The following is a 24649-nucleotide window of genomic DNA, read 5'->3' as shown; positions in this document are numbered from 1 at the left end:
CCCTAGGTGTATCACCCCACTTTTTTCTGTATTAAAGCTCATATGACATCTTCTTGTTCCCTCTGTCATCTGAGCCTTCTGGAGTCCCTCACTATTATCTGGAAGACCTAAGTGTCACCTGGAAACTTAGAGATTTCTCTGCGTCAGGTCACTGATGAATACATTGAGCAAAAAAACAGCCCTGATACCAGTCCTGAGGGCACCTAACCACTGACTCATCTCCAAAAGTGACCATTAAGTTTTTGCTTCCCGTTGTTTAAGCTGCTTTCAAACCATAAAAGCTTTCTCCAAATCCTGTGGCAACCTATTTTCCTTTTTTTTTTTTTTTTTTTTTTTGCGTGGGAACTTGTCATGGGCTTTTTGAAAATCTGAATGTGTTATGTCTGCTGCACTCCCCTAGAGCTTGGGAAAGTTAGTGACGCATAGTGTGAGCTGGGACCTCACCAGTTACTTCAGCGCAGCAGAAACAGATCAACTCATTGTAAGAAACACTTATCTTCAGACCATGAGTCATGCTATTTAATAGAGAGCTGATATTAACAGTATATTGAAAAAGAACCTTTAAAAGAAATACAAAATAGGAGATTGATTTTGTAGACACTTCTTTGATGAGAAAAAAACCCCAAGTGCCTGCAAATTGTTCATGTCTGCCTTTTCTTTTTGTTAAATTGCAGATGGCGTTCATACTTTATTATATGGCGATCGTTGGCCATGCTTTGTCTATAACATCCCTGTTGATTTCCTTGGCAATTTTCTTCTATTTCAAGTAAGTGTTTCTAACAGACACTCTCTTCTTTCCCTGAGGGATCTCAAGTGGTAACCAAAGAAAAGCTTGGAAGGGGACATGGCAGTGAGAAGCAGCTCTTCTGAGGGTTTTTTTTCTATAATTCTGGTAAAAAAGTCTCAGCACAGGGTCCTCATGCCCATGGGATGTCTCCCAGTGGTGTGTAGTCAAGATCATGCTGTTATATTTGTCAAGACTGGTGTAAAAGTGCAACCCATAGGGAAATGGTGTAGCTGAGGATGTCGTAAGGCCCTTCATTTACCAGTTGCCTGTTGTTTCTTGAAGGGCATGTCCAGCCCCTGGCAGATGCAGTGACTGCACCGGGCAGTGGCTTGGAGCCCCCGGCTCCTGAAGAACAGGGATACATCCATTTGATGCACAAGGACTGATCTATTGACTTGAGTAGGTGTTCACAGGGCTCAGCACTGAGTGAATCTGACATTAGCATATAGCCTGTCGTCATAAAAGGAAAACCACTGATGTGCTGTATCAGAACTTTAAAGGCGGCTAAATTAATATTCACTGAAAGCATTGCAGCTAATATATGGAAACTTAACTACAGCATTTAAATCTTGTCCTTTAGTGAACCTGTCTGCAGTGAAGGAGCAGAGGGAGCTCAGATTTGCTGTCAGACATGTAGTCACAACTTCAGTTACAATCAGTAGTGAAGCGCTGTCTGGGAACAGCCTTCAGTTTTCAGCTCAGGAAAATGGTAAGCACTAGAAGACATCAAAGGCACTGGGGAAAATACTCAAGAATAAACAATGGACAAGATCCTGAGCTATTGTACATCCAGAGCTATGACGACTTGCATAAGCTATATTCTTCTAGCTCTTAAGCAATCTTTTTAAGGTATTTCACCTTCACAACATTACTATAGCCTGCAAACTTCCCAGACTGATAGCACACTCAGAAATCAGGGTTGTAATGTACATTCACAGGTACTTTGATGAAACAGAATGGTACATCCAGTATAATGACCCAAATGGGACGGTACCTTGCTAATTTTCAGCCAGGCTGCATCCGTTACTTGTAATCAGATAGCCAGACCATCAGTTCGTGAACAGAGACAGGGAAATGCTCACCGTCAATAGAGTATGTCTGGACATAACTGCAAGGTAGTCTAAAAGGCCAAGTAAAGTTTTCTGACTTTATGTGGATAAAGACTTCCAAGGATACAAACAAGTATTCCCTACACTGCATGCTGGGAAATAGAGTAGTATAAGAAACAATGACAACCGCTTCTGAATAAGTAGCACACTTGGTTGTAACCTGATGGACTTTTATTGCCAAAAGCCTTACCTTATTTGAGAATACAGAAAAAAAGACCCAGGTCTTCAAAGAATGCAGTATTATTTGAGGAATCAAGAATACAAAGGAAAGGGGACTCAAAAATATTTTTTTTTCTTCACAAGCTTCTTTACAGAGTTTAAGAAAGAACAGTTGCACAATAATGGCAACTTGTAATAATTAGAAGTCCATCACTGTTGTCATTGTAAAAGCATACTGTTTCAAGATTGTAATTTAGCTTACAAGAAAGTATTTCAAGGTAAAATTATTCCAGAACACAAATAGGCCTGTGTGGGAGCATTAGTAAGCTTCTTTCTACATGAATGTCAACAGATTTGAGCCCTTGGTGAGCATCCAAAATACACTTTTTTGTTTCTTTATCATCATCCTCATAGAAAGATACATTATATTCTTTTGCGTATTCATCAGTCTATTTCAGAAGCTCAAAGACATATTTGCAATCCAGAAGCACAGGATACTTCTAGGGATTAATTATCTTTCCAGCAGACAGATCAAGAGCATGACTTTTGTATACAGTCAGAATTTATCATTTGTTTTTATTTGGTAGATGTTTCCAGAAAAATGGAAGCCAAAAATAAGCCCTCAAATCTCCCAACTCAAATTTAAAAAATACATCAGATGCATTTTTTTCAGATCTTAGTTACCAAAAGAGTAACTGTGAATTATGAGCAGGTTCTAAATTAATCCATTTCCACTCATGAAGTATATATCAAATCACGAATGTATTATCTGCCTTATTTTCAAAAAGACCAGGATTCATTCTCCATAGAACCTTTATTTTCCAAAGCAGTTTTTCACACTGAGATTTCCAAGTCTGAGAAGGGAAAAATTGGTCATTTTTCCCATTCATTTATCTTGCAGGCTTAACTCAAACAGAAGTATTTCTGTAAACATCCAGCTATTCCTTTTTGTCACCTGTAAGGCCATGGAATCCTAATGAAATATACCCAGTGCATTTTCTATCATGATCATTTAGTTTTAAACATTTACTATGAATCTTTTAGTACAGAGTTTTTACGTGTCTAAATTAACTGGCATTTGTTAAGTGTCTTGGAATTGATAGATGTAATGTTCTGCAGCACAGGTGAAAAACTTACATGCAATGTGACAAACTATACATGCTGGTTTGTGAGATACCATCAACTAAATTATCTGAGTTTCTGAAATCTGTTTTTTTGGCCAGAAATACACATTTGAAGATTTGTAGAATCCATCAGCACATAGCAAACAAAATTCCAGCTTACATGTGCATAGTAACTGTATAAATTTGGGGATAAAAAGAACCCTTTGCGGAACCCCCACCTCTAGAGCACAAGGGATGGTTGCCTTGCTCTAAAAATCTGCATTTAAAGGTGCTCTACAAAAGCCCAGATACCTTGTGCCAGTGCTTACATCAGTCCTAGCCTCAGAGTCCCTGTATTATTTAATGGGAATCTTACATGAGGCACCTTAGCCAATTTCTGGTCCCGGTTTTGATCTATATGTACTACATATCTATGGATATCTTTAGGTTGTGTGCCTTCTAATAGTGATTTTCTTAGTAACGTTACGCAAAGCTTCCCGCCTGGTTACATCATCTGCTGCTGGTCCCTGGAAAAGTACGCCATGGATGAGGGTATCCATGTAGGCTGGAAAAGGATATGCTTAGTAAGTTGAGAAGGCAGAATAAGCTAGCACAGACCTTAGAGCTGTACGAGGAGATGTCTGTGCCTCAACTGTCAGACAGGAAGGGTAGTACAAGAAGCAGCCCTCAACATCACCACGACCAAGAGTGAGTCTAGGAAACATAGGAAAATGAAATGGTTGGACTTTGCATAGACTGTAAGAATCTGTAAGACTACAGGCTCAGAATAGGTGGATCCAAAGTACTGGTTGTGAATTCCGCTGATTTCTGGAGAGGCAATTCGATAAGTGACTGTGATAACATGCAGTAATCAGATACAGAGATAGATAGAATCTCTGCCCAATGAACTGATAAATTTCCTCCCTGTCTAAGTAAAGATAAAGAGCACCAAACCATAGCCACAGTAATGCTTTAAGAAAACTGGAAAGGGCACAGTTTAATCTGATTTGGAATCTTATACCCCAGCTTCTGAGTTCTTTGGGACAGCAAAGACAGGATCTGGTTAAATTAGCTGCCCAAAATGGACCAGGAATATGATTCCTTGCAGCGAGCGAGGCAGGATGAGGCTGACTCACTCTTAGCTCTGAGTCATGGACGACACACAATCCTGACCGATCCCAGGCTACCCTGAAACACTCATCTGCACCAGCCTTCCAGACAGTAACACACCTCCTCCTCTCTTTCCTCCTCCACTTCTCCTTCCCCTTCCATGACTAATCCATGAGACAAAGGTTACAGGCAGAAGTAGAGAAAGGAATTAAAACAAGTGCTACAAAATGGGAAGACAAAGAAGAAACCAAACTAGGATCATAAGAAAGTCAGAATAAAGCTGTATGGGAGCAGAGTTCATGTTACGTTCAGTTGTGTTCTATCACCTGGCTATGACAGCAATGGATTATTTGACCTTCAACAGAAGGCAAGCTGTCAATTGGATGGCAAGAGGTCTTTCAGTACTATGTAATAGCCTTTGACTGTAGGGGCAGCAACAGCTTGCAGAAGTTGCTGTTTTCCACATACAAGTCTTTCCTGGCAGAGATTTATTTTCCTTTCAGTTTGGAGTATCAAGATTCATAATGATATGGCATCACAGATGTTGCAGTACTTTCAGAAGGGAATACTGAATCAGTAGCAATGAACATCACTAAGCAAATACTAATTCATAACAGGAGACAGGGTATTCATAGAGTGTCACAGTTACATAACTCATCACATTATTGCAATATTTTTATAATTGCAAACTGAAGCCCCATTATCTTATATGATAAAACACAAAAGAAAAAAGGGACTCAACTCCAAACCATTTCCAATTGAATTATTAAAGCAAAAACATTTGTATAAAGACAGATGGGTAGTACAATAAGTCTAGATTTGCCAGAATAATAGATGGTGTGCTGTGAATGCACCTGCAGTTTAATTGTTGCCAAGGCTTTTAAAGGGAGTTGAAGAAGGATGATGGGTAGAAGGATAATTTATGGAAGTTTGTAGGGAGTTTTCCCCAGGGGCAAGGGAGGGCGTGGTAGAAAGCATGAGGATAATTTAAAACTAAGTAAGTGGGTAAAGATAGAAAATAACTGGCTGGGGGTGAAAATTAGTATTCTTGGTGTTTGTGAATGAGAAGAAATCACAGATCACAGATTCACAGTGCAGATCTCTGAAGAAAATAATGCTAAAAGCTTCTTGGAAGTCAAAATATCCTAGATGCAATAAAGGAGTGGAGACAGGAACTCAAAGGTAAGAGTGACTGTGAGTAGATAGGAGAACCTATCTCTGTCAAAGGAAATGTAGATGAAGAATAAATGTGAAACACAGGGGAACCACAAGAAACGTAGGAGACTCTGAAACTCTTAAGACACAATTGATAGAGGCATAGGGACACAAAAAACTTCACAAGTTTTAGACGGGGATAACTGGCTTTGTGAGGCCTTCTTGCGTACTGTTTAATGAAGCAGAGCAGGGAGCATACAGAAAGATGGGTGGGGGGTAACAAGGAGCCTTCAAAAACACCACGAAGGAATGATGAAAAAGTTAGGAAGAGGGCTGGGAAGAATGCTAAGAAAGGTCAGAGAAGGAGTAGATTACAGATGATTGTAAAAACCAGCAGAGGATGAATCAAGGGGTTTGGTTTTGCCAAAATATTCTCCTCTTGGTGTGGACCAAGTCAGGCAGGTGCTGGTACCATTTTGATGGCAAAACTGTGGGTATGGAAGTATTTGCTTAATGACCCATACAGGTCTTTAACATGAAAGCTGGAGTCAAGGGAAAAAGGTGAGGAATACTGAGAGGAGAGGAAGAGAGCAATGCAGGAGTAAAACTAAGAGGAAGACAGGAGCCTAAAAAAGGAAAATAAATAAACAAGGAAAATAAGCAGAAAAGAGTTCATTTTGTTAGATGAACTCTGTTTTTAAAGAAAGTGCATTTTGTGTTGACCTCTACATGCAGGGCATCAGAAAGTCACAGCCTGTGCTCCGTTGCAGACTGCAAGAGACTCCTAGTGCCAAGAGGGAAGCTTACCTCAGTGAGACAGTGATACTTGCTCTTCTTGGCTCTTTTTTACCTGGCAGTTTTGCCTGCTTGCTCTCAGTGACCAATGAATACAGACATCACAGCATTATCTAACAACTCCATGATTACCTTCCTGCAATCACCTCCTGCCAGTCCTGGGCTGTGCTCGGGGCATGGAGCACTGCAGGGGAATTGCTCTTTTCTTCAGGGGTAGCCCAGGAGGTGGCATAAGGGTTTGGGCGTGAGTTAGGAAGGGGAGACAGTTCAGGTCTGAAACTGCAGTCGCGATTGGGTTTCACAAGAATTCTGTGAACTTCTGCTACCCACAATAGCAGAAATCCTCCTCTCCCCAAAATCAGTCATTCAGAAAAAATTACTGCTCCTTCTGAGCAGGAAAACAACCTCTTCTGGTCTGGGATCTCAGCTGGAGTTGGAAACATGCAGGATACCAACCCAAATCCCCCTGTAATTTAAGGAGATTCCTGTGCAAAGTTCCCATCCTGTCTCACCACTAATTCCTAAAGTAGCAAATAATTTTCATCTGAGTATTTGGGAAATTGAGTCTCCAGGGAACAGTTACTTATAAAGCAGTATTCCTGATGTTCATTACTTGCATCATGCTCATCTAATGATTCTCAGGGTTCTGCTTCACCACTTATTATCTCAATTACCATGAAATGAAGAAAGGCAGCAAGGGCTGAGAATGTAGATGGATGGCTCTTTACAACATGGCCTAAAAAGCATGTGGTGCTAAACAGGTGTAAAAACAAACCCAAAAATTTGTCAGAGGTTATGGCCACAATGCAAGGCATGTATTTTCCGATTACGCCTGGCCAAAAGGCATTCTTGAGAGACTGTTGCCAGAAAAAGCTTGTTAAAGTGACATCAGAAGAAAAATACTACTTTACAACGTGTGCTACATATTTTTCAGGAGCCTCAGCTGTCAAAGGATAACACTGCATAAGAATTTGTTTTTTTCTTACGTGCTGAACTCCGTGTTTACAATTGCCCACCTCATTGCTGTCGTGCCTAACCCGAGCCTTGTAAAAAAAGATCCTGTAAGTACTGCATGACTCCTCTCCATCTTAACACCCAAGTAAAATTACAACAGCCATGTCAAAACCAGACATTCCCATTCATCAGTTCATGATAGCCATCTGGTACAATGTGCATGGAAAGTGCAGATTCTGGGAGTTTCACTCAATTTGCTCAGATCATTCACCAAGCAACAAAAATCTCTGAACCTGATACAAGAAGGAGAAGCCTCAGACTTGCTTCAGCCAGCCCATCCATACAAACACGTGTCAGATCCCCGGTGTTCTCAGAACTACCTACCTGACACTTCCCAACAAAACTCCTGAAGGGACAGATGCCCTTGGTGGCTGCCTGCCCTTTGACACAAGCACACATGCTGGGGAGGGGCAGGTATTGAGAGAGAGACAACTTTTTTCAGATCAGTTTGCTGGATTTTTTTTCTTGGGAGGTAGTAAATCAAAGCAATAGCTTGCTTCACTGCTCTTAGTGCTACAAATTGTGCCAGCCCCTCAGCTGATAAATATGTATGGCAGATCTCAGCCACCCAGCTCCGATCTTGCTCTCGAACAGAGCAATCACATTGTGCTCACTGTCGTTACAGCAGCCCCAGCTGATGGGAAATTAATGTAAGCTTGGGAATCTCTCAAGTTATGTCACAACACTGATCAGCTTGTCTTCTAATAAGGTCGTTCAATTATGGTTCAACCATTTATCTGCTTCTAATTTTGTGAAAGCAATTAACATTAGCACCTGATATTATTACCTGATCACATGTGTGTCTCAAACGTGTGCTGGTTAAGTAAGCTGATTAAAGCAGGAAATATATAGACTAAAGAAAACATCAGCAGTCCCAGAGACCATCTGGGGATTAAAAAATAGAAAAGCAGAATAATAATTGAAAAATCACACATTTTGTTTCTCCTTACCACATAGCATCATACTTATGTAGCCTGTGCAAAAGATGCAATGAAAATGCACTTGGTATTTGAAGATAAAAAGCTGGCAGGTTATATCAGGCACCTAAATTGAAGCAAGATCATTCCCTCAGGATTAAGAATGATATTTCCTGACAGCAGAAGTAAATTATCTGAAGTGCTTTAAACTAAAAGTTGAGGCTGTGGCAAGGACTCTTACGCTCAAAGATTTCATTAAAAAAAATGTATCTCCTGCCTTTGAGCTGGATCTTTATTTGGAATGAAATCTTGACCCCAGTGAGGCCAGTGACAAAGCTCACAGAAGATTCTGTAGAGCCAGGTAGCCCCAGGACAGGTACCAGCATGCTGAGCATCACCCAGTGAATATGACAGCCTCTGTTGCTATGGCAACAGAGAGTATAGAAGTGACATAAGTGGCTACCTTGGGAGGCCATGGAGCCCCAGAGCAGTGGTTCCTGTCTGCAGTCAGCTTTTAGGTCTCCGGCTGGAATATGAAGAGGACCCTTAGCGCTAAATACAGTCATGGAAATTGCCCAGGCACTGTCCTTCCTCTGATGTTACCGAACATAGCTGTGCTAGCAAACCTGGCTGCAGCTAGTTAGCTAAGCGCATGCTTTGGTGAACAAAGCCCTTGTTTTGCACTTCTTCCAAATGAAATTTGCATGTCTTTGACTCAGCAGTGAACTGCTGTCTAGAGGAGAGGTAAAAAACTTGGGGCCAGAATACTTGGGGTCTCCCATTTTTTTTCTGCAGTCAAGTGCAGGATGAGGGTACACTCACCGCTTGATCTTGCCTAACATTCTAGATTTCACCTTCAGAAAAAAAGAAGGTGATGTGACCTGTTAACATGTTCAAAGTCTCCCAGCATTACTGGAAAGTGTATTCTGTTATTTTAGTAACATAATAAACTTGTAAATACATGTTTGGGAAAAGAAAATTAACAGCCAGGGGCACATATTTAACACATGATGACATTACGTATAGTCTTCATATGAGCATATGAAGAATTAAAGGATTTGTGTTAAAAATTTACTTATTCTACCAAGTAGATTCCCATAATATTTTTATTTTAATGCTTATTAACAGAGCAAGTAAAGGCTTCATAACTTGGTTTTTTCTACCCCTACTGCACCCTCTGTTTTATTAAGTCCATTTTAAGACAACTACTTCTGGCTTCTTGTAGTTTGCTGCATTTATCCACTTCCCACCTGTGCATCTTCTGAGCTTGACAGGCTCATGTGTATGTGGCTCCTGCCTTCAATAAATACAGAAATACTGAGTTGTGTAGAAAGAATTTCAAAGAGTCACAGATAGCCCTTATGTGATGGCCATATACAGAGATGAAGCTGGTATTTATTCTGCAAAATAATAAATGTGTTTCCATCCCAATAGCTCCCACCTTTTTTTCCTTCCTAAAGTTTTATAATAGACTTTAAATATGCAATACCATGGGAAAATACTTACAGTCTTATAAGGATATCAACAAATCCATATAATTTTGAAAGAAAAATGTTCTGTTAAACAACAACGAGAAAAGGCAGGAAAAGCAAGAGAGGAAATTCATCCCTAACACCAAGACACCCACATTCTCCTTGTGATCCAGACAGAAAAGATGTGAGACAATCCAAAGCATCGTTTACATGAGAGGCTGTACTGCATCCTTACTCACAGTTTGCTGTACAGAGTTAAACCCTTTGATGATGATTCTGCTCATGTAAAGTGGTAAGTCAAGTTACTTTATATATCTTAATTTGCTTTTTTACCTCATTTTTTACTGCTTTCTGGTTATGTAATTTTTTTTTTCCTCTCTCTTTCTTTTGGATTTATCTGGATTTGAAATGATGGAAGAGAAAGATGTGAGCCCAGGTGGCTGTACAACAAATGAAGAAGCAATGAAAAAGGTCCAGGGACACTTGAACAAAAGTAAACAAGTCACAGATATGAACACTTATTTACACATACTGAAAAATGTTATGTGAGATTTTTTTTTGCATGTTGTATCTAAAGTTGCAACTGCATTAATTATGCTATTACTGGAACAGATTTTATAGGAAGGGCTATCTTGTATCACCTTCTTAAATGAGACTGACTCACAGAAGAAGGGTGATCTGTGAACAGCACATTATGTTCTTCATTAAAAACCCTGGAAATATAAATAAAACTCTTGCTGCCTAATCTATTAATATAGCCTTGCACTGCAGCGAATGAAGAGACATTTGCAGCTTGATGCAAGCAAATGTCAATTTATTGTACAGAAGCACGAGTTTATATACACTTTCAGAAGCTGCGCGTTTTAAACAGATTGGTTCTTGAAGCTAAGCATTGCATCCTAGGCAATCCCCAATTGGTGGTTAACTACCATCAATTAACCGCAAGGTGTTACCTTTCCTTGGCGCCATCCGTCCCCCACTAATTGTCAGCTAACTGATAGCCACGCATGGTCCTAGTTTCCAGCCCGCTCCTGCATTGCACATCAGATCTGCATTTTTCTTTTTTTGATCTCCACAAGACCAGTAATTTTAATACTTAGTACTGATGGGGTAGAGAAGGATACAGCTAATGACTGGAGGGATAGCTCTGCTAATGAGAAACTGAACAATTGATCGGCTCCATGGGCACCAATATGAATATGTTTGTAGATGGGACTAAGGCTGGTCACAGATCAGTAATGCCTCAGTCATTAGAAACTCATCCAGAAAAGCTTTGGGAATCTTACTGCATTTTTATCACTTTCCTGTCCCAGTAGATATATCTGTTCTCTTTCTCCAGGCTCTTCTGTAGCCTCTTCACCTTTCATGCAGTAGTTTCACCCGTGCTTCTGGCATTGTATAATGTGAGTTTCCATTTCAGTTGCAGTTATAGAGTCCATAGCAAGGGCCAGTGCTCCACGTTTGTGTGGGGTCTCATGCTTGGCCATGGTGTATCAGATCCAGCATCCATTCAGGCACGCTCCAATCTCACTGTCAAGTCCCAGCTCTCTGCCACACAGCTTATCTGTGCCTCAATATATAAATAACCTGTATTCACTCTTACGTGGGTACAGCAGCAGAGCTGGTAAGGAAGAACCCAAAGCAATCCATGTTTCATTACGAACACTGTGATTTCATTTTCTCAGCAAGGACAGGTTGGGCATGGGCTAGGGCTGAGCCTGGCACAGTCCTTTCCGCTGGCAGTGTCTGTAACTCACTCGCCCCTTGGACACAGGTTGTGACAGGCTGAAGTCTGTTCTTGCCCCTTTGTGTAGATGTAGATACACTTTAAAGATCCTGAGCTAGTTTACCACTCTAGCTGATGGTGCAACATGTACACTCTGTCTCTGAAAGGAGCACGTAGTCCCTTCCCCTCCCCAGGCATTTCACTGAAGTTGCTATCACTGTGGTCATGAGGTAGGGTGACAAAGGGCACTTGCTTTATCTGTACTGCCCAAACCCCATCTCCTAGTAGGAAGCAAGCCTTCAGGAGAAACCACTAAGCTGCTTCCCACTCAGCATTATTAGTGAGACCAAGACAAAGTGAGGAGACCACAAAAGCTGGTGCCCACTAGCATTATAGTCTGTAAAGGAAGGCCATGGCAGTAGTAATATTAAAAAAAAAATCTAGTATCTTCATGGATACTAGAACACTATAAATAATCTCACCATTGACAGATTCAAGTGAAAGCCATGACTACCCAAGAGTATTAGGTTTTCCTCCCTATCACAGTAAAACAGCAGAAATAAAGTGTTGAGCTGTATAGACAGATGTAGTGTATAAAGGGTAGCTACTGTGATTTATGGGGACTGGTGACTTCCCCTTTTCCTAAAGGAATAGAGAGGGAAAGAGCCAGAAAACCAAAGAAGATTCACAGCATTTCAGAAACAGTGTCAGTTTTAGGACTTTTATTATATAATATAAATGTTACCATCTCATCTCTTGTTGCTTTCAGTTCCTTCTGATGTAGCCAAGCAGAGGCTGGGGGATTGTAAAACATATTTTTCCCAAATAAGAGGCTCATAGCTCATACCGATGAAGTTAAATTGCAAAACTGCTGCCCCATGTGACTTGTGTTTGCCTTAATAGTCCAAGCAGTCCCCATAGTGCAGCTCCCCACAGAAGCAGCAAAGGTGGAGTTCTGCAGAGCAGAAGGGTGTTGTGATCTGGTGAGTTGTTCTATGTATTATGCTTGGGGTGGAGCTTCATGAGACTCTGTTCTTGTTAAATGATTTGATTCTTTATTAATGTAAATATTTCTAGAGTTTCCCTGTCACTCTCAAAGCATCTCCAAATTCTTTCATTCATCTTAGTACATCTGTTCTTCCATCCTGCTTCTACTAGACTACTCATAGGGGGCTCTGCAGCCAGTTTAGCCCCAAAGAGATGACCTAAAGCTATTTTAGAATACTATCTAGATGCAAAAGTAATCAAAGATCAAACTTCTAACAGAGAATTACTGGCCAATGCCTGGTGGTTGTGTCTCCTAAGTCTTCTTGAGTATGGTAGGAGAGGGTTGGTTTGTTGTGAAAACTGTATCATCTTGCCTGGGAGCCCTTTGTCTGATAAGTGTCTAAATGGCTGTTTAAAATATTGCCCTTCTGCTGCCTCAGGTGTAGGAATGAGGCTTGGTGAGCCTGGGCCCAGTATGTATTTCTGAATTTACAAATTGTGCAAGTTCTGTGCATTTGCAGATTATGTTTGTGCATTGACTTCACTAGGACAAACTGGCTCAACAAGATTGGCCAGGAGAGAATAAAATGCTAAGCTTTATGGAAGTCAAAGTTTTTCCACCAGTTTTGTGCCTCACCATACCATGTTCAGTGATGAAACCGTGGCATTTTTTTTGTTCAGCTCCAAAGTAGAGCAGTGAGCAAAATGCCTGTTGTGGGTGAGTGAACCAAACCTTTTAATTCATCACTTACAAGCAGAGGACTAAGGCTGTGCTTTAGACTTTGCAGGTGCCCCAGAATAATTTGACAACTACAAATATATATGCAAATCCTATAAGTTTTTCCTTGCCTGAGCAGGTACATGAAGCTGAGCTCGCATCTCTCATCCCTCCCATCTCCTCTGTGACAGCTGCTTGTCTTGTCATTGGCTTTTATCAGTAAAGCAGAGAAGAAAAGTAGGTGTTTAAGTGGCACAAGTTCTTTCCTGATATATCAGATGCTATACCAGGACAGAAGAGTCACAAGCTATCTTTTGAAACAGGAACCAGTGTAGTCGCTAACACTCCCCCCCGCCCAAAAAAAAAAAAAAAACCCAAACAAACAAAAAAGGATGCTGCTGGTAATTGGGAAATCAATAAAAAGAGAGGGAGAACAGGAAGGCTTGGCTCTAATGCTCGGGTTTAGAAAGAAGCTGTCCCAACTAAGGAGCATTTCTGAATTGGACTACAAAGCATCATATCACATTTCTGAGGTTCATAGCTGCAATGGCTGAGCCTGAGAGGTACAAGCAAGCACAGTCCCTGATGAGCATGTGTCTACAGGGGAGTCACCTCAGGAGGTGACCGGGGAAGGAAATTCCTGCTCTATCTGCCTATGCCCTCATCCACAAAGCAGCACTGATACGTGGAGAGGACAGTTGTTCCTGGTGCCATTGCATTTCTCTAGTATCAGCAGAACGGCACTTCTCAGGGTATAATTCTTTGCTTCCTGACAGCATTTGCTGTCTAGACTCCTCATGAGTCCTGTCCAGCCCTGCAAAGCTGCAGGGACAAGGAAGGTGGAACAGTACTGTGCAGGTTGCACAGGGACAGGATCGCCGGCTCTCCAGCTCTGGCACACAGGCACGGCCAGCGAGGGATCACTGACGGTGTCCTGTGCCTGTGAGCAAAGGGAAGTGTAACCTTCCTTGGAGGCAGGGAATGTCTGCAACTGGTTCAAGAACATGTGTTCACTTTGAGGAGGATGAGTTTGTATGATGCTGGTGTATCATTTGCAAGTGAAGGTTCTGCCAGCAGTAGTAGTAGTGCCAGGTGGGCAGTGGGTAGTGCCAGGACTCTGATGCACCAGTTTTACTCTCCCTGAAATCACTGGGTTGCACTGGTATAACACTGCAGTAATTCAGATGTAAATCAGAATCTCTTCATCTATGCTAGGAAAGATCAAGTCTTCCCCCGCCCACAAGATTCAGTGACATTAATGCAGACTAAGGAATGCTGTGAATTCAGAACCAGCCATATTCAAAGAATTCTCACAAATTTTCAGGCTGGATTAATACCTGCATTCATTTTAAGACAGATCTGTCAGGGTCTAAATGGCATGAAACAGAGCAGTAATTCCCATCATTTTTCCCAAGGTCTTTATATTCTTGTTTGTATTCTCAAAACTCTCAGAGTAATGGAGAAACAAAGCACCATGAAATCCCGGTGGTGTCAGATTCACTGTAGTGTGATCTGTAATGTAATAATGTAGTGTGCCATGCCCAGAATATGAAGTATGAATGAGTAAAGGACATTCACAGCATTCATAAATGACATTTCTGTGAAGAGTATTTGTGGTTTATATGGAACAACTGAATCTGGACTGTAAAGAAGTCAGTCAGTCACTATCTCTGAGAAAGATCTGAGCTTTCTCAACAACGTTATTATGGATGCTTTCTCAGTGGGAAGGCACCATCAAGTTAACAGTTGCAATCAGGAGGGGAAAAAGGTTTAAGAGTCTAAAAATAAGTGTTTATTTTGGGACAGATTTCCTCATCTTACTTTCCTCAGGAATTATTCTGTCTACATTTCAGTTGCTTGCTCTTCTTTTAAAGCTGTATCTATTAGTATAGACTCTGGTTTCTCAAAACTGTTGCAGAATCATGAAGGGAGGGATGACAGCTTTCATGTAAGCCCAGTCCCAAGGTATTTCGTGTCAAAATGACCCAGGCTGTGTCAGATCCTGTGGATGGTATTTCAGCAGTGTGATCCCTACACACAGCCTCGTATTTAGGAGTCGGAGTGCTGTTTTCTCCAGAAATGTGATTCCAGAAAGGACTTTGTACTGCAAAATGCATTGCTGTCCCAAAGCTGAAGTCATCAGGTCCTAGGGCTTGTTCCCAGGTTTTTAGACTGCATATTTTCTGCACAAGTGAGAAAGACCTGTGCTCTTAGCTCCAGCAAGGATGGAGGTGGAATACTGCGCGCACAGACTAAACTGCAGATTTAAATGTCTCTGTGAAAAGTCTGATTTAACCTGTCATTCTGCCTAATCATTGTGAACCTGCACCACCCCTGGACCCTGAAGCTCTGCCGTTGTGGCACTGAGAAGTGAGCACTCCCAGGACAGCTCTTTTCAAAATCAGAAGGGCTCAACATCCCTGGTCTCGCTGTCATCGACTGTAATTCTCCTGTTTGGGGTTTTTATATGAGGTGTTATCATAGCAAAGCACACTCTGGCTGTATGTGCAAAATGAATTAATCCCTTCCATATTTCCTCAAATTCATGACATGCCTCCAGAACTGCTGCTCAAGCGGTATTTATTTCACCCTCAGAACTGAGCTGTAGCGGTCCCTGAAAGGCTGTTAGTCTTTCATGGTGTGGAGTTGTGCTTGACTGAGTTCTGACACAAATTCAATTCTCTGTGCTTTACTGAGGCTTTTTATCATTTTTCCCTTTGGTTTTTCTCAAGAAATGGGAGAGGGTTCTAATTACAAAGTGAAGATGACCTGAAAATATAGGGTGGGACCTGGGTAGCCATAGTTTTCTATCAATTGCAGTGACTCCTGCGTATGCATCTAAGAGCCTGAGAGGTAAACAAATGATATGTTATTAACCCCTAAAAACACAGGCATGGAAAAATGTCAAGTAGCAATTCCTTCTTAAATGTCAGATCAACAAGTGAAAATGCTAACGGTTGCCTTTTCGGTGGATTCTGTGCTACACCGTATGGACATGGCATCCTCTAATGAACTCCTGCTCCTGTGCTTTGTACACAAGGGCTCCAATGTGAATAGAGCATTTAAGCAGGTTGGGTTTTGATATTTCTCTGGGAATATACATCAGTTATGTATAGAAACCTGACTGTTGTAGAAGCAACTACTAATTCAATATAATTAAATTTAAACTTGTGGTTCCTCTCCAAGTTTTCCTTACCATATGCCTTTAAAAGGGAGTATCTAAAATGTGAGAAATTTGAATCTGAATTAGCCAGAAAGCAGATTTTTTTTCAAAAGACCTCAAAAGAATTTTCAAATTTAATTCCCCTCAGGACAGTACCGTAACTCACTCCAAAACAGAAGGGCAATTCCTAAACACAATATTCTCCCTGATACTGTGCTGCCACAGCTGTTTTCCTCACTGGGATTTGTCTGATTAAATGGCAGCACTGCCAGTGCAAGCAGCTGTGTCTGAGTCCAAGAGACCTCGCAGGTGGATGAAACAGGTCAGGTGAATTAAATGCAGAGTACTCATTCCTCTCCAGGTACTACTTCAGTCTACACACCTATACCATGAAGTCAGACATACAGGTTAAGTGAGATGAATTCCATCCATGCTATTTGATTCCCCTTCAGTGACTGCTGTGCAGACCTGTATTATTGCTCCTCTGGAAGGTATTTAAGATCAAACAGAAGCAGACTGAAATAGAAAAGAAATAAATGAAAGGGCATCAAAATGTCTTTACAGATAACAGCCAAGCACATGGGGTAAGAGTATGGGAGAAACAGTAATGACTTTCAGGAAGCAGAAAAAAGCAAGAGGCTTGAGCTACTTACCTGCATGGCTTTCAGCTTTAGTTGCAGTAACAGGTCAGTTATTTGGATGATTAAGATCCTTTCCTCACCATTTGACTTCTGAATAGCTTATAGTTGCATACAGCCAACTTTTCTGAATTCCTTGGTGTTCCCTTGGCCTAAGATCCTTCAAAGGGTTAGGGGCTCCCCCTGGCCAGCAGGTCACCCCAGGAAAGGCACTGGAACAGAGTCTGAGTGCATCCAGAGAGCTGAAACGCACACAGGCATTTAAGGTCAGGTACATCTTACATTTGGACACCTTTTGTAGATACAGCTGAGCTAATTGCCCCATGCTGCTCTTATAGCTAAAGACCATCACATTCAGGGCGCTATCCATCTGACTTATTTTAGATATCTCCTTTAGGATGAGGATATTTTTGCTGTAATCTCCATCACCTCTCTTCACTTGTCATCTTTCAACTGCAGGAGAGACAGCTTAGGTGTCTACATTTAGTCTCATAAATCCCAGTCGTACCATTATAAAATCCCTGGAGCATTTCACTGAATCATGGAGTAGTTGTATTCATTTCATTAAAGCTATGCGAGTACCTAGTCCCTGGGAAATGGCTTTGCAGGTCTAGATCTTACACCTCACGTGTAAACTTAAGTACAGTTGGCTGTTAGGTATACTCCATGTAGGCTTAAACTAGCCTGGCTCAGGGCACCACAGCATGCCCAGAGCTCAGGTGTGGCTGCAAAATCAGCCAGAGCATTGCATGAATGTGTGATGGTGGCGGAGAGGTGCCTGGAATAACTGAAGCTCTTACCCCTTTTTATTTGAGGATTACCTCCCACCACTGGGAGAAGATGGCAGCACACGTTGTGAGCACTCTGACTCCATTTCCAGTTCAAATGAACAGCAGATTCAGTAGTTCCTGTACTATTTTTTCAGACTACCCTGACTGCCCCTGTTCTCTCCTTCTCGGGGCCCCTCTTCAGACAAGAGTGGCCTCTCTGCCCTCCTCGATCAGTTGGGCTCATACTTACAATGCCTGCCTGAAAAGGTGCCTCCTCCTGGCAACCCCAGCTCAGAAACCAAGCTAATAAAACCCATCGGGCATGATGAGGCTGCATTTTGCTCTGCCTCGCACCTTGCGAGCGAGGAGCTGGTGGCCACCAGGCACTGGTGGTGCTGGATGTGCCACAGGAGCCCCATGGGAGCTCAGCACAGCACCCTGCGGAGTTCAAAGCTGTAGCCCAGGGAGAGCAGTCACTACCACAGCCAAGGCTGAAGGATGTGCAGAAGTAGCCATATTAATTCTTGTCCAGAATGCCTAATTCTGGGCTGGCAGCTTTGCTATAGTGTAGGCATGGACACAGATGCTGTTAAAAATATCCCACTTGTTTAATTTCATATTTTGCTTTCTTGTAACACAAAACCTAGGATCCCTCTGAGCAACTGTGTACATTTTGTTCTGTAAGTGGTTTAAAAGTATATTAAAACATTAATCTTAGCCTGAGCCCCTCTGTGCCAGGTTTCTGACTGGAACACAATTTAATGGATGACTCACAGTAGATGTCTTGTATAATGGTATGACGTTCTGATGGCCAGTGATTTACAGCTACAATACTTAGCACTGTCTTGCTTTGGAAAGTCTTTTTATTGCTTATTTCTGTAACATGTGGATACTTGGAATTTAAGAATATTTTCATAGAATAGCGTTCTAATAGCCAGAAAAAAAAAAAAGTGTAAGGCAGGGCAGTAACCAAACTTCAAGTTGCTCCTTTAAAATGCTAAGTTAAGTGTGGATAACTGGCTAGCTGAAAAGGGTCACATAGACATAGTCCAGCTGGCTGAACAAAAATGCACATTGCTCTCAGCTTATCTGAAGTAAAGCAAAATACACTGTCTTTGGCTGTTCTTGTTACACAATAACAGGAAGATCGCGGTGGGAAAAGAATGTTACAGGTGGGAACAGATAACTACAGAAGAGAAACTAGGGGCGGGCTTGGTATTTAGGCAACTAACCAATAATGAGCTTAACTTTTGTAATATGTATGAGCTAATTATAAGAAGGCATAAAAGGTGACTGTAAGAGACAATAAACGAAGTCTGCTGATCCCTCATATTGAGTGACTGTGTCTTCCCTCCGTCGCAACAATTAAGTATGTCTGAGAATATATTGTTATTGCACTGCCTTCAAACTGAATTTGAGCAAATCATGTCTGGCCTCTGTAGCAAGCAGTACAAACTCTCCTCAAGGAGGGTCCCTCACTGCTGTGCACTGGGGAGGTTTACAAAGGTGAAAAGGAACCAGACTAATATGGTCAAATAGGTTTATTTACTTTTAAACAAAGAAGTGCACAGCTGTCGTGATGGTCCATATAGCTGTCTTGGTTTAGAATCGATAACCTTGGTTGGCTTATTTTTAACAATTTATTTGAAATGTCAGTTGGGGGCATTTCAATGGATGGTGAGCATTTGAGAGGGGTTTTGTTTTGCAGACCAAAAGGCTATCCCACCCTCACTTTCCATAGGTCAGCCTCTCTGGAGTTGGTAAGGACTGGTGAAAAACAGACCTCCTAACTTGCCAGCCTAAGTTGGTTCACCCAGGAGAGCATCACAGGAATGAGGGCGCGCAGGAATCTGTACAACTTTCCAATGCCAAAACTGAGTCAGTCCTTTGACTGAATTGCTAGGAAGACCTGCTCAAAAACAATTAGCAGCTTATTTCACATTATTATTGTTATATATATAAATTGCTATTATTGGTGAAGATGGTATTCTGGGTTTTATGTAGTCTTGAGTGTTTTGCTTTGATTTGCCCTAATGGGTAGTGATGGTAATTAATGCTGCAGCTTTCTTTCCATAAGCTATTAACCAATAACCAAGGAAAGCCGTAACAGAGAAATGACAATTGCATGTGATGAGAGATTGCTGGATTAGCAGAGGAGACTGGCATGCCAATTACATTACTGGGCAATTGCAGGGGCCTGCGTAGGCAGATGGACCTTTGGGACTCCTTCAACAGGACTTGAACATGAACAGTATTAATAATATGCCAGTATATCCTGCAAAACATCATAGACACCAGTTCTAGCTCCTTCTTGTAAAAGGAGAATAAATTATTTTATTTCTTCTCTTTGAATGGTTCCAGCATCTTTCTGAAGTGTTTTTTTTTGAAGCTAAGGTGTACACAAGAGTTACGTGACTCTTAGCAAGATTTGCAAGGGAGAGGAATATGACTGGCTGTATTCCTATTGACCCCTTTTGCCTCTCAGCAGCCAGAATTTAAGGCCATTGCCAGTTGCTTTCATGAGGAAGGAAAATTAATAAAGGAGATTTTTCCTTGGGTGCTCTCCTGCAAATCTTTAAAAGAACTTTGCTCGGCTTTTGTGTTCAACAGTGCAGTGAGACAAAGTAGGAGGAGGCAGCCTCCTTGCTTGCAGATTGAGTTTCTTGCCAGGCTGCATTTTGCCGAAAAAGGGTTCATTCTTAGCCATCCTCCCAGAGCCACACAGGAGCTGCTTTCTTATGTGGTTACCTGCCTTTGGGGGCTTCTATGATAATTGTATCACATTTTCCCTGCTACATAGCCACCAAGCTGTGCACTGCAATGCTGTCTCCAGGCTCTTGAAAACAGGAGCATTTGTTTATTCCTCTGTTTAGGAGACAGGCACACCAGCCTGAGCAACAGTTACTGGGCTGCGCTAGAAAGAACCAGCTATTTCCTCTCAGCCTGTCTACTCATGAATTAAAACCCACTAGCTTCAGTCACCTGCACACCCATAGACTGGGTGCTCATGACAATTTACTCTCATAGCATGAAGGTGCTGGGATAATCCTTTGAATTATAGACTCATTTAGGTTGGAAAAGACATTTGAGATCATCAGCTCCAACAATTAACCCAGGACTGCCAAGTCCATCACTGAACCATGTTGCCAAGCACTGCACCTACATGTTTTTCAAATGCCTCTGGGGATGGTGATTCCTCCACCTCCCTGGGCAGCCTGTTCCAATGCTTGACGATCCTTTCAGTGAAGAAATTTTTCCTAATATCCAAGCTAAACCTCCCCTGGTGCAATTTGAGGCCATTTTGTTTTGTCCTGCTGCTTGTTATCTGGGGAGAAGAGACCAACCTCCACCTGCCTACAGCCTCCTTCCAGGCAGCTGTAAAGAGTGATAAGATCCCTGCTGAGCCTCCTCCTCTCCAGACTAAACACCCCCAGTTCCCTCAGCCGCTCCTCATAAGCCTTGTGCTCCAGACCCTTCACCAGCTTCTTTGCCCTTCTCTGGACACGCTGCAGCACCTCGATGTCCCTCTTGGTGTGAGGGGCCCAAAGCTGAACACAGTGTTTGAGGTGCGGCCTCACCAGTGCTGAGTACAGGGGGATGATAACTGCCTTAGTCCTGCTGGCCACACTGTTTCAGATACAAGCCAGGATGCTGTTGGCCTTCTTGGCCACCTGGGCACACTGCTGGCTCATGTTCAACCGGCTGTCAACCAGCACCCCCACGTCCTTTCCCACCAGGCAGCTTTCCAGCCATTTTCCCCAAGCCCGTAGTGTTGTGTGGGGCTGTTGTGACCCCAGTGCAGGACCCAGCACTTCTCCTTGCTGAACCTCATACAACTGGCCTCGGCCCATTGATCAAAGGCTTTACTAAGGTCCATGTAGACAACATCCACAGCCTTTCCCTCATCCACTAGGCAGGTCACCTTGTCATGGAAGGAGATCAGGTTCATCAAGCAGGACCTGCCTTTTATAACCCTGTGCTGGCTGGGCCTGATCCCCTGGTTGCCCTGCATATGCTGTGTGGTGGCACTTGGGATAATCTGTTCCATAACCTTCCCCAGCACTGAGGTCAGGCTGACAGGCCTGTAGTTCCCCAGATTCTCCTTGCAGCCCTTCTGGTAGATGGACATCACATTGACTAACATCCAGGCGTCTGGGACCTCGCCAGTTTGCCGGGACTGTTGATGAATTATGGAGAGTGGCTTGGTGAGCTCCTCTGTCAGCTCCCTAGGTACCCTCCGGTGGATCCCATCCGGCACCATAGACCTGTGTGTGTCTAAGTGGAGCAGCAGGTCACTGACCTCTTCCTCCTGGACTGTGAGGACTTCATTCTGCTCCTCCCTGTCCCTGTCTTCCAGCTCAGGGGGCTGAGTACCCAGAGGGAAGCTCATCTTTTTATTAAAGACTGAGGCAAAGAAAGCGTTAAGTACCTCAGCCTTTTCCTCATCTCTTATGGCAGTGTCCCCTGCCGTGTCCAATAAAGGGCACATTCTCCTTGGCCCTCCTTCTGTTTCTAATGAATTTGTAACAACTTTTTTTGTTATCTTTTTATGGCAGTAGCCAGCCCATGTTCCATCTGGGCTTTCGCCTCTCTAATCTGTGCCCTGCATAACCTTGTGACATCCTTGTGGTCCTCCAGAGTTGCCTGCCCCTTCTTCTAAGAGTGGTAAACAATTTTTTCCCCCTGAGTTCCAGCCAAAGCTCTGTTCAGCCAGGCCAGTCACCTTCCCCACTGGCTCACCTTTCGGCACATGGGGACAACCTGCTCCTGCACCTTTAAGATTTCCTTCTTGAGGAATGCCCAGCCTTCCTGGACCCCTTGCCCTTCAGGACTGCCTCCCAAGGGACTCCGTCAACCAGGCCCCCAACAGGCCAAACTCAGCCCTTGGGAAGGCCAAGGTAGTGATTCTGCTGCCTTGCTTCTCTCAGAATTGGAAACTCTATCAACTCATGATCGCTATGCCCAAGATTTCCTCTGACCTCCACATCACCCACCAAACCTTCCCTGTTTGTAAACAGCAGGTCCAGTGGGGCATCTCCCCTGGCTGGCTCACTGGCCGGCTGTGTCAGGCAGGTATCTTCCACATGCTGCAGGGACCTCCCACACGGTTTCCTCTCCGCTGTGTGGTATTTCCAGCAGGCGGGAAGCAGTCTAGCCCTGGGTTGGACCGTGCTGCATATTGTACAAGACACAACAAGGACAGAGCCTCTGCCTCAAAGAACATGCAAGAAAACATTTGATTTCAGCAGAAGACTGAACCCCCAGATGTGGTTTTTTATCTCAAAGTTAGCAATTAGTCAGTTACCAAGAATGGAAAAGGTGGAAGATTTGCTTTGGATCATCTTGCAGTTTTGTTTTACTTGTTTCTGTAAGAATAAACACTTCCTAAAACTTACTAGTTCTGCAGTTTTCCCAGCGAAGACTAATGTACACTGAGATGTTGGTTACATTTGTCATGTTTTATTTGTATCATGCGTGAATCCAGTTCTCACCAGGAACAGGTTCTTCTCTTTTACCTGCTCTGACCTAAGAAAACCACTCTCTTTTGATTGTACGAAAATATTTTCATAGCATCACTTAGCCACAGATGAAACATGCTGCGTTTCTTAGCTCATCCAAAGCAAAGGTTGATTTTTGCTGTAGTTTGATTAGTTGAATTTATCATTACCTATCTCAGCGCATTATGCTTAAACTCTTTATGCTACCTTTTTCAGATTCATTCTCAAAGTAACGTGATACAGATCTGAGTACTTACCACACCCATCCTTAATGTTTTGCCAATGGTATTCTTACTACTTTAACTTACTGCGTAGGAAGTGAGTAGATTCCTCTAAAGAGTTGTGAGCTGTCTGTTTGGCCATTACTCTAGAAGACAAGTATATGATTTCATTTTTAAAGCCACAAGTGACAGTTCACAGGAGGGTACAGGAGAGGAAGAAATGTTGAGGAAATGAAGTAAATGAGTTTAGGTATGTAGTACTCAGGCAGTGTGCTTTCTGTGTGTGCATTTGTTTGAGCTACAGGTGAAAGTTCCAGCAAAGACTGACTTAGTTCAAACAACTGAAGCAGGGTTCACCCTGTCTGCTCAGTGAGCCAGTGAACCCTGCAAACAGCTGCCAGGGAGAAGCAAGGGCACTCCGTAGTCGTCTCCCTTTTAGTTCGGCAATATGAAATGGTGAAAGCATTAAGTTAAAATGACAGGCTTGAGAACGTACTGTGGATTTTGTTGCAGAACTCACTGGCCATGCTCTGCTCCCCTCCAGCTGCCAGTCGCAGCACAAGACCGTTCCCAGAGCCTCAGTGCCTGGATGGAAAACTGGGGCAACCTTGGCACTGGCAGGAGCAGAACCAGCCTGTGCACAAGGTGCCAGCACCCCGAGTCACTCCTGCCAGAGCTACTGGGAAAATGATGCCTTGAGCTCTCCGGTCAACCCCTGACCTGCAGCTCCTCCAAGGAGATCCCTGCAGGGGAGCATGGGGCTGGCCCAGACCAAACGTGGGATGTGGTGGATTTTATCAAACCTGTCTGGAAAGCTGCTGTGATGGCTCAGAAAGTTTGCTGACTTTTTAGAGGCTGGGGAAGGTGCCACCTGAATGTGTGTGCAGCCCTTGGGAAGCACCTGTCACTCAAGGCAGCCCCTTGGGGGTGGTTGATTGATAAGGAGAGAAGTGAGAAAGGCCAGCCACCAGCTGGGAGGGGGCGTTGGGCACGTTTGAGGGAACAGGGCAGGAAACATATTGACCCAGACCTGTGAAAAGCAGTCCAAGGATTATTTAAGAACCTTAGTGAACACATTCATCAACAGAAAAAGTAGCAAAAACTTCTTCCTTTTTCTTTTTTTTTCTTTTGGTTTTTTTAACCTTTTCAAACCACTGTACAACCCTTTGTGGGCATACTTTGTAAAACCTGTTGATGTGTGGTGTCAACAAAGATGTGACTGTCTGCTTTGCTTTGTGTTATGAGCAGAAAAAATGAATCACCAAAAATAAAAATCAGTCCTTCAAGTCAATCCTGTCAGAATCCTA

The 24649-nt window shown here is 42.8% G+C and overlaps 1 protein-coding gene across 1 annotated transcript in view; it reads left to right on the top strand.

The window, feature by feature from the left end:
- The window catches only part of CALCR (calcitonin receptor), a 77150-nt gene that overhangs the window by 24864 nt on the left and 27637 nt on the right, over nucleotides 1–24649 (top strand). Inside the window, exons 5-6 of the mRNA XM_037382458.1 lie at nucleotides 675–766; nucleotides 7153–7279. Coding sequence (XP_037238355.1) covers nucleotides 675–766; nucleotides 7153–7279 — 219 coding nt within the window. The remainder of the gene's footprint in view (nucleotides 1–674; nucleotides 767–7152; nucleotides 7280–24649) is intronic.

The sequence above is a fragment of the Falco rusticolus genome, chromosome 4 (assembly GCF_015220075.1).
Source record: "Falco rusticolus isolate bFalRus1 chromosome 4, bFalRus1.pri, whole genome shotgun sequence".
In the NCBI taxonomy this organism is placed as follows: Eukaryota; Metazoa; Chordata; class Aves; order Falconiformes; family Falconidae; genus Falco; species Falco rusticolus.
This window is presented reverse-complemented; position numbering and strand designations above follow the sequence as displayed.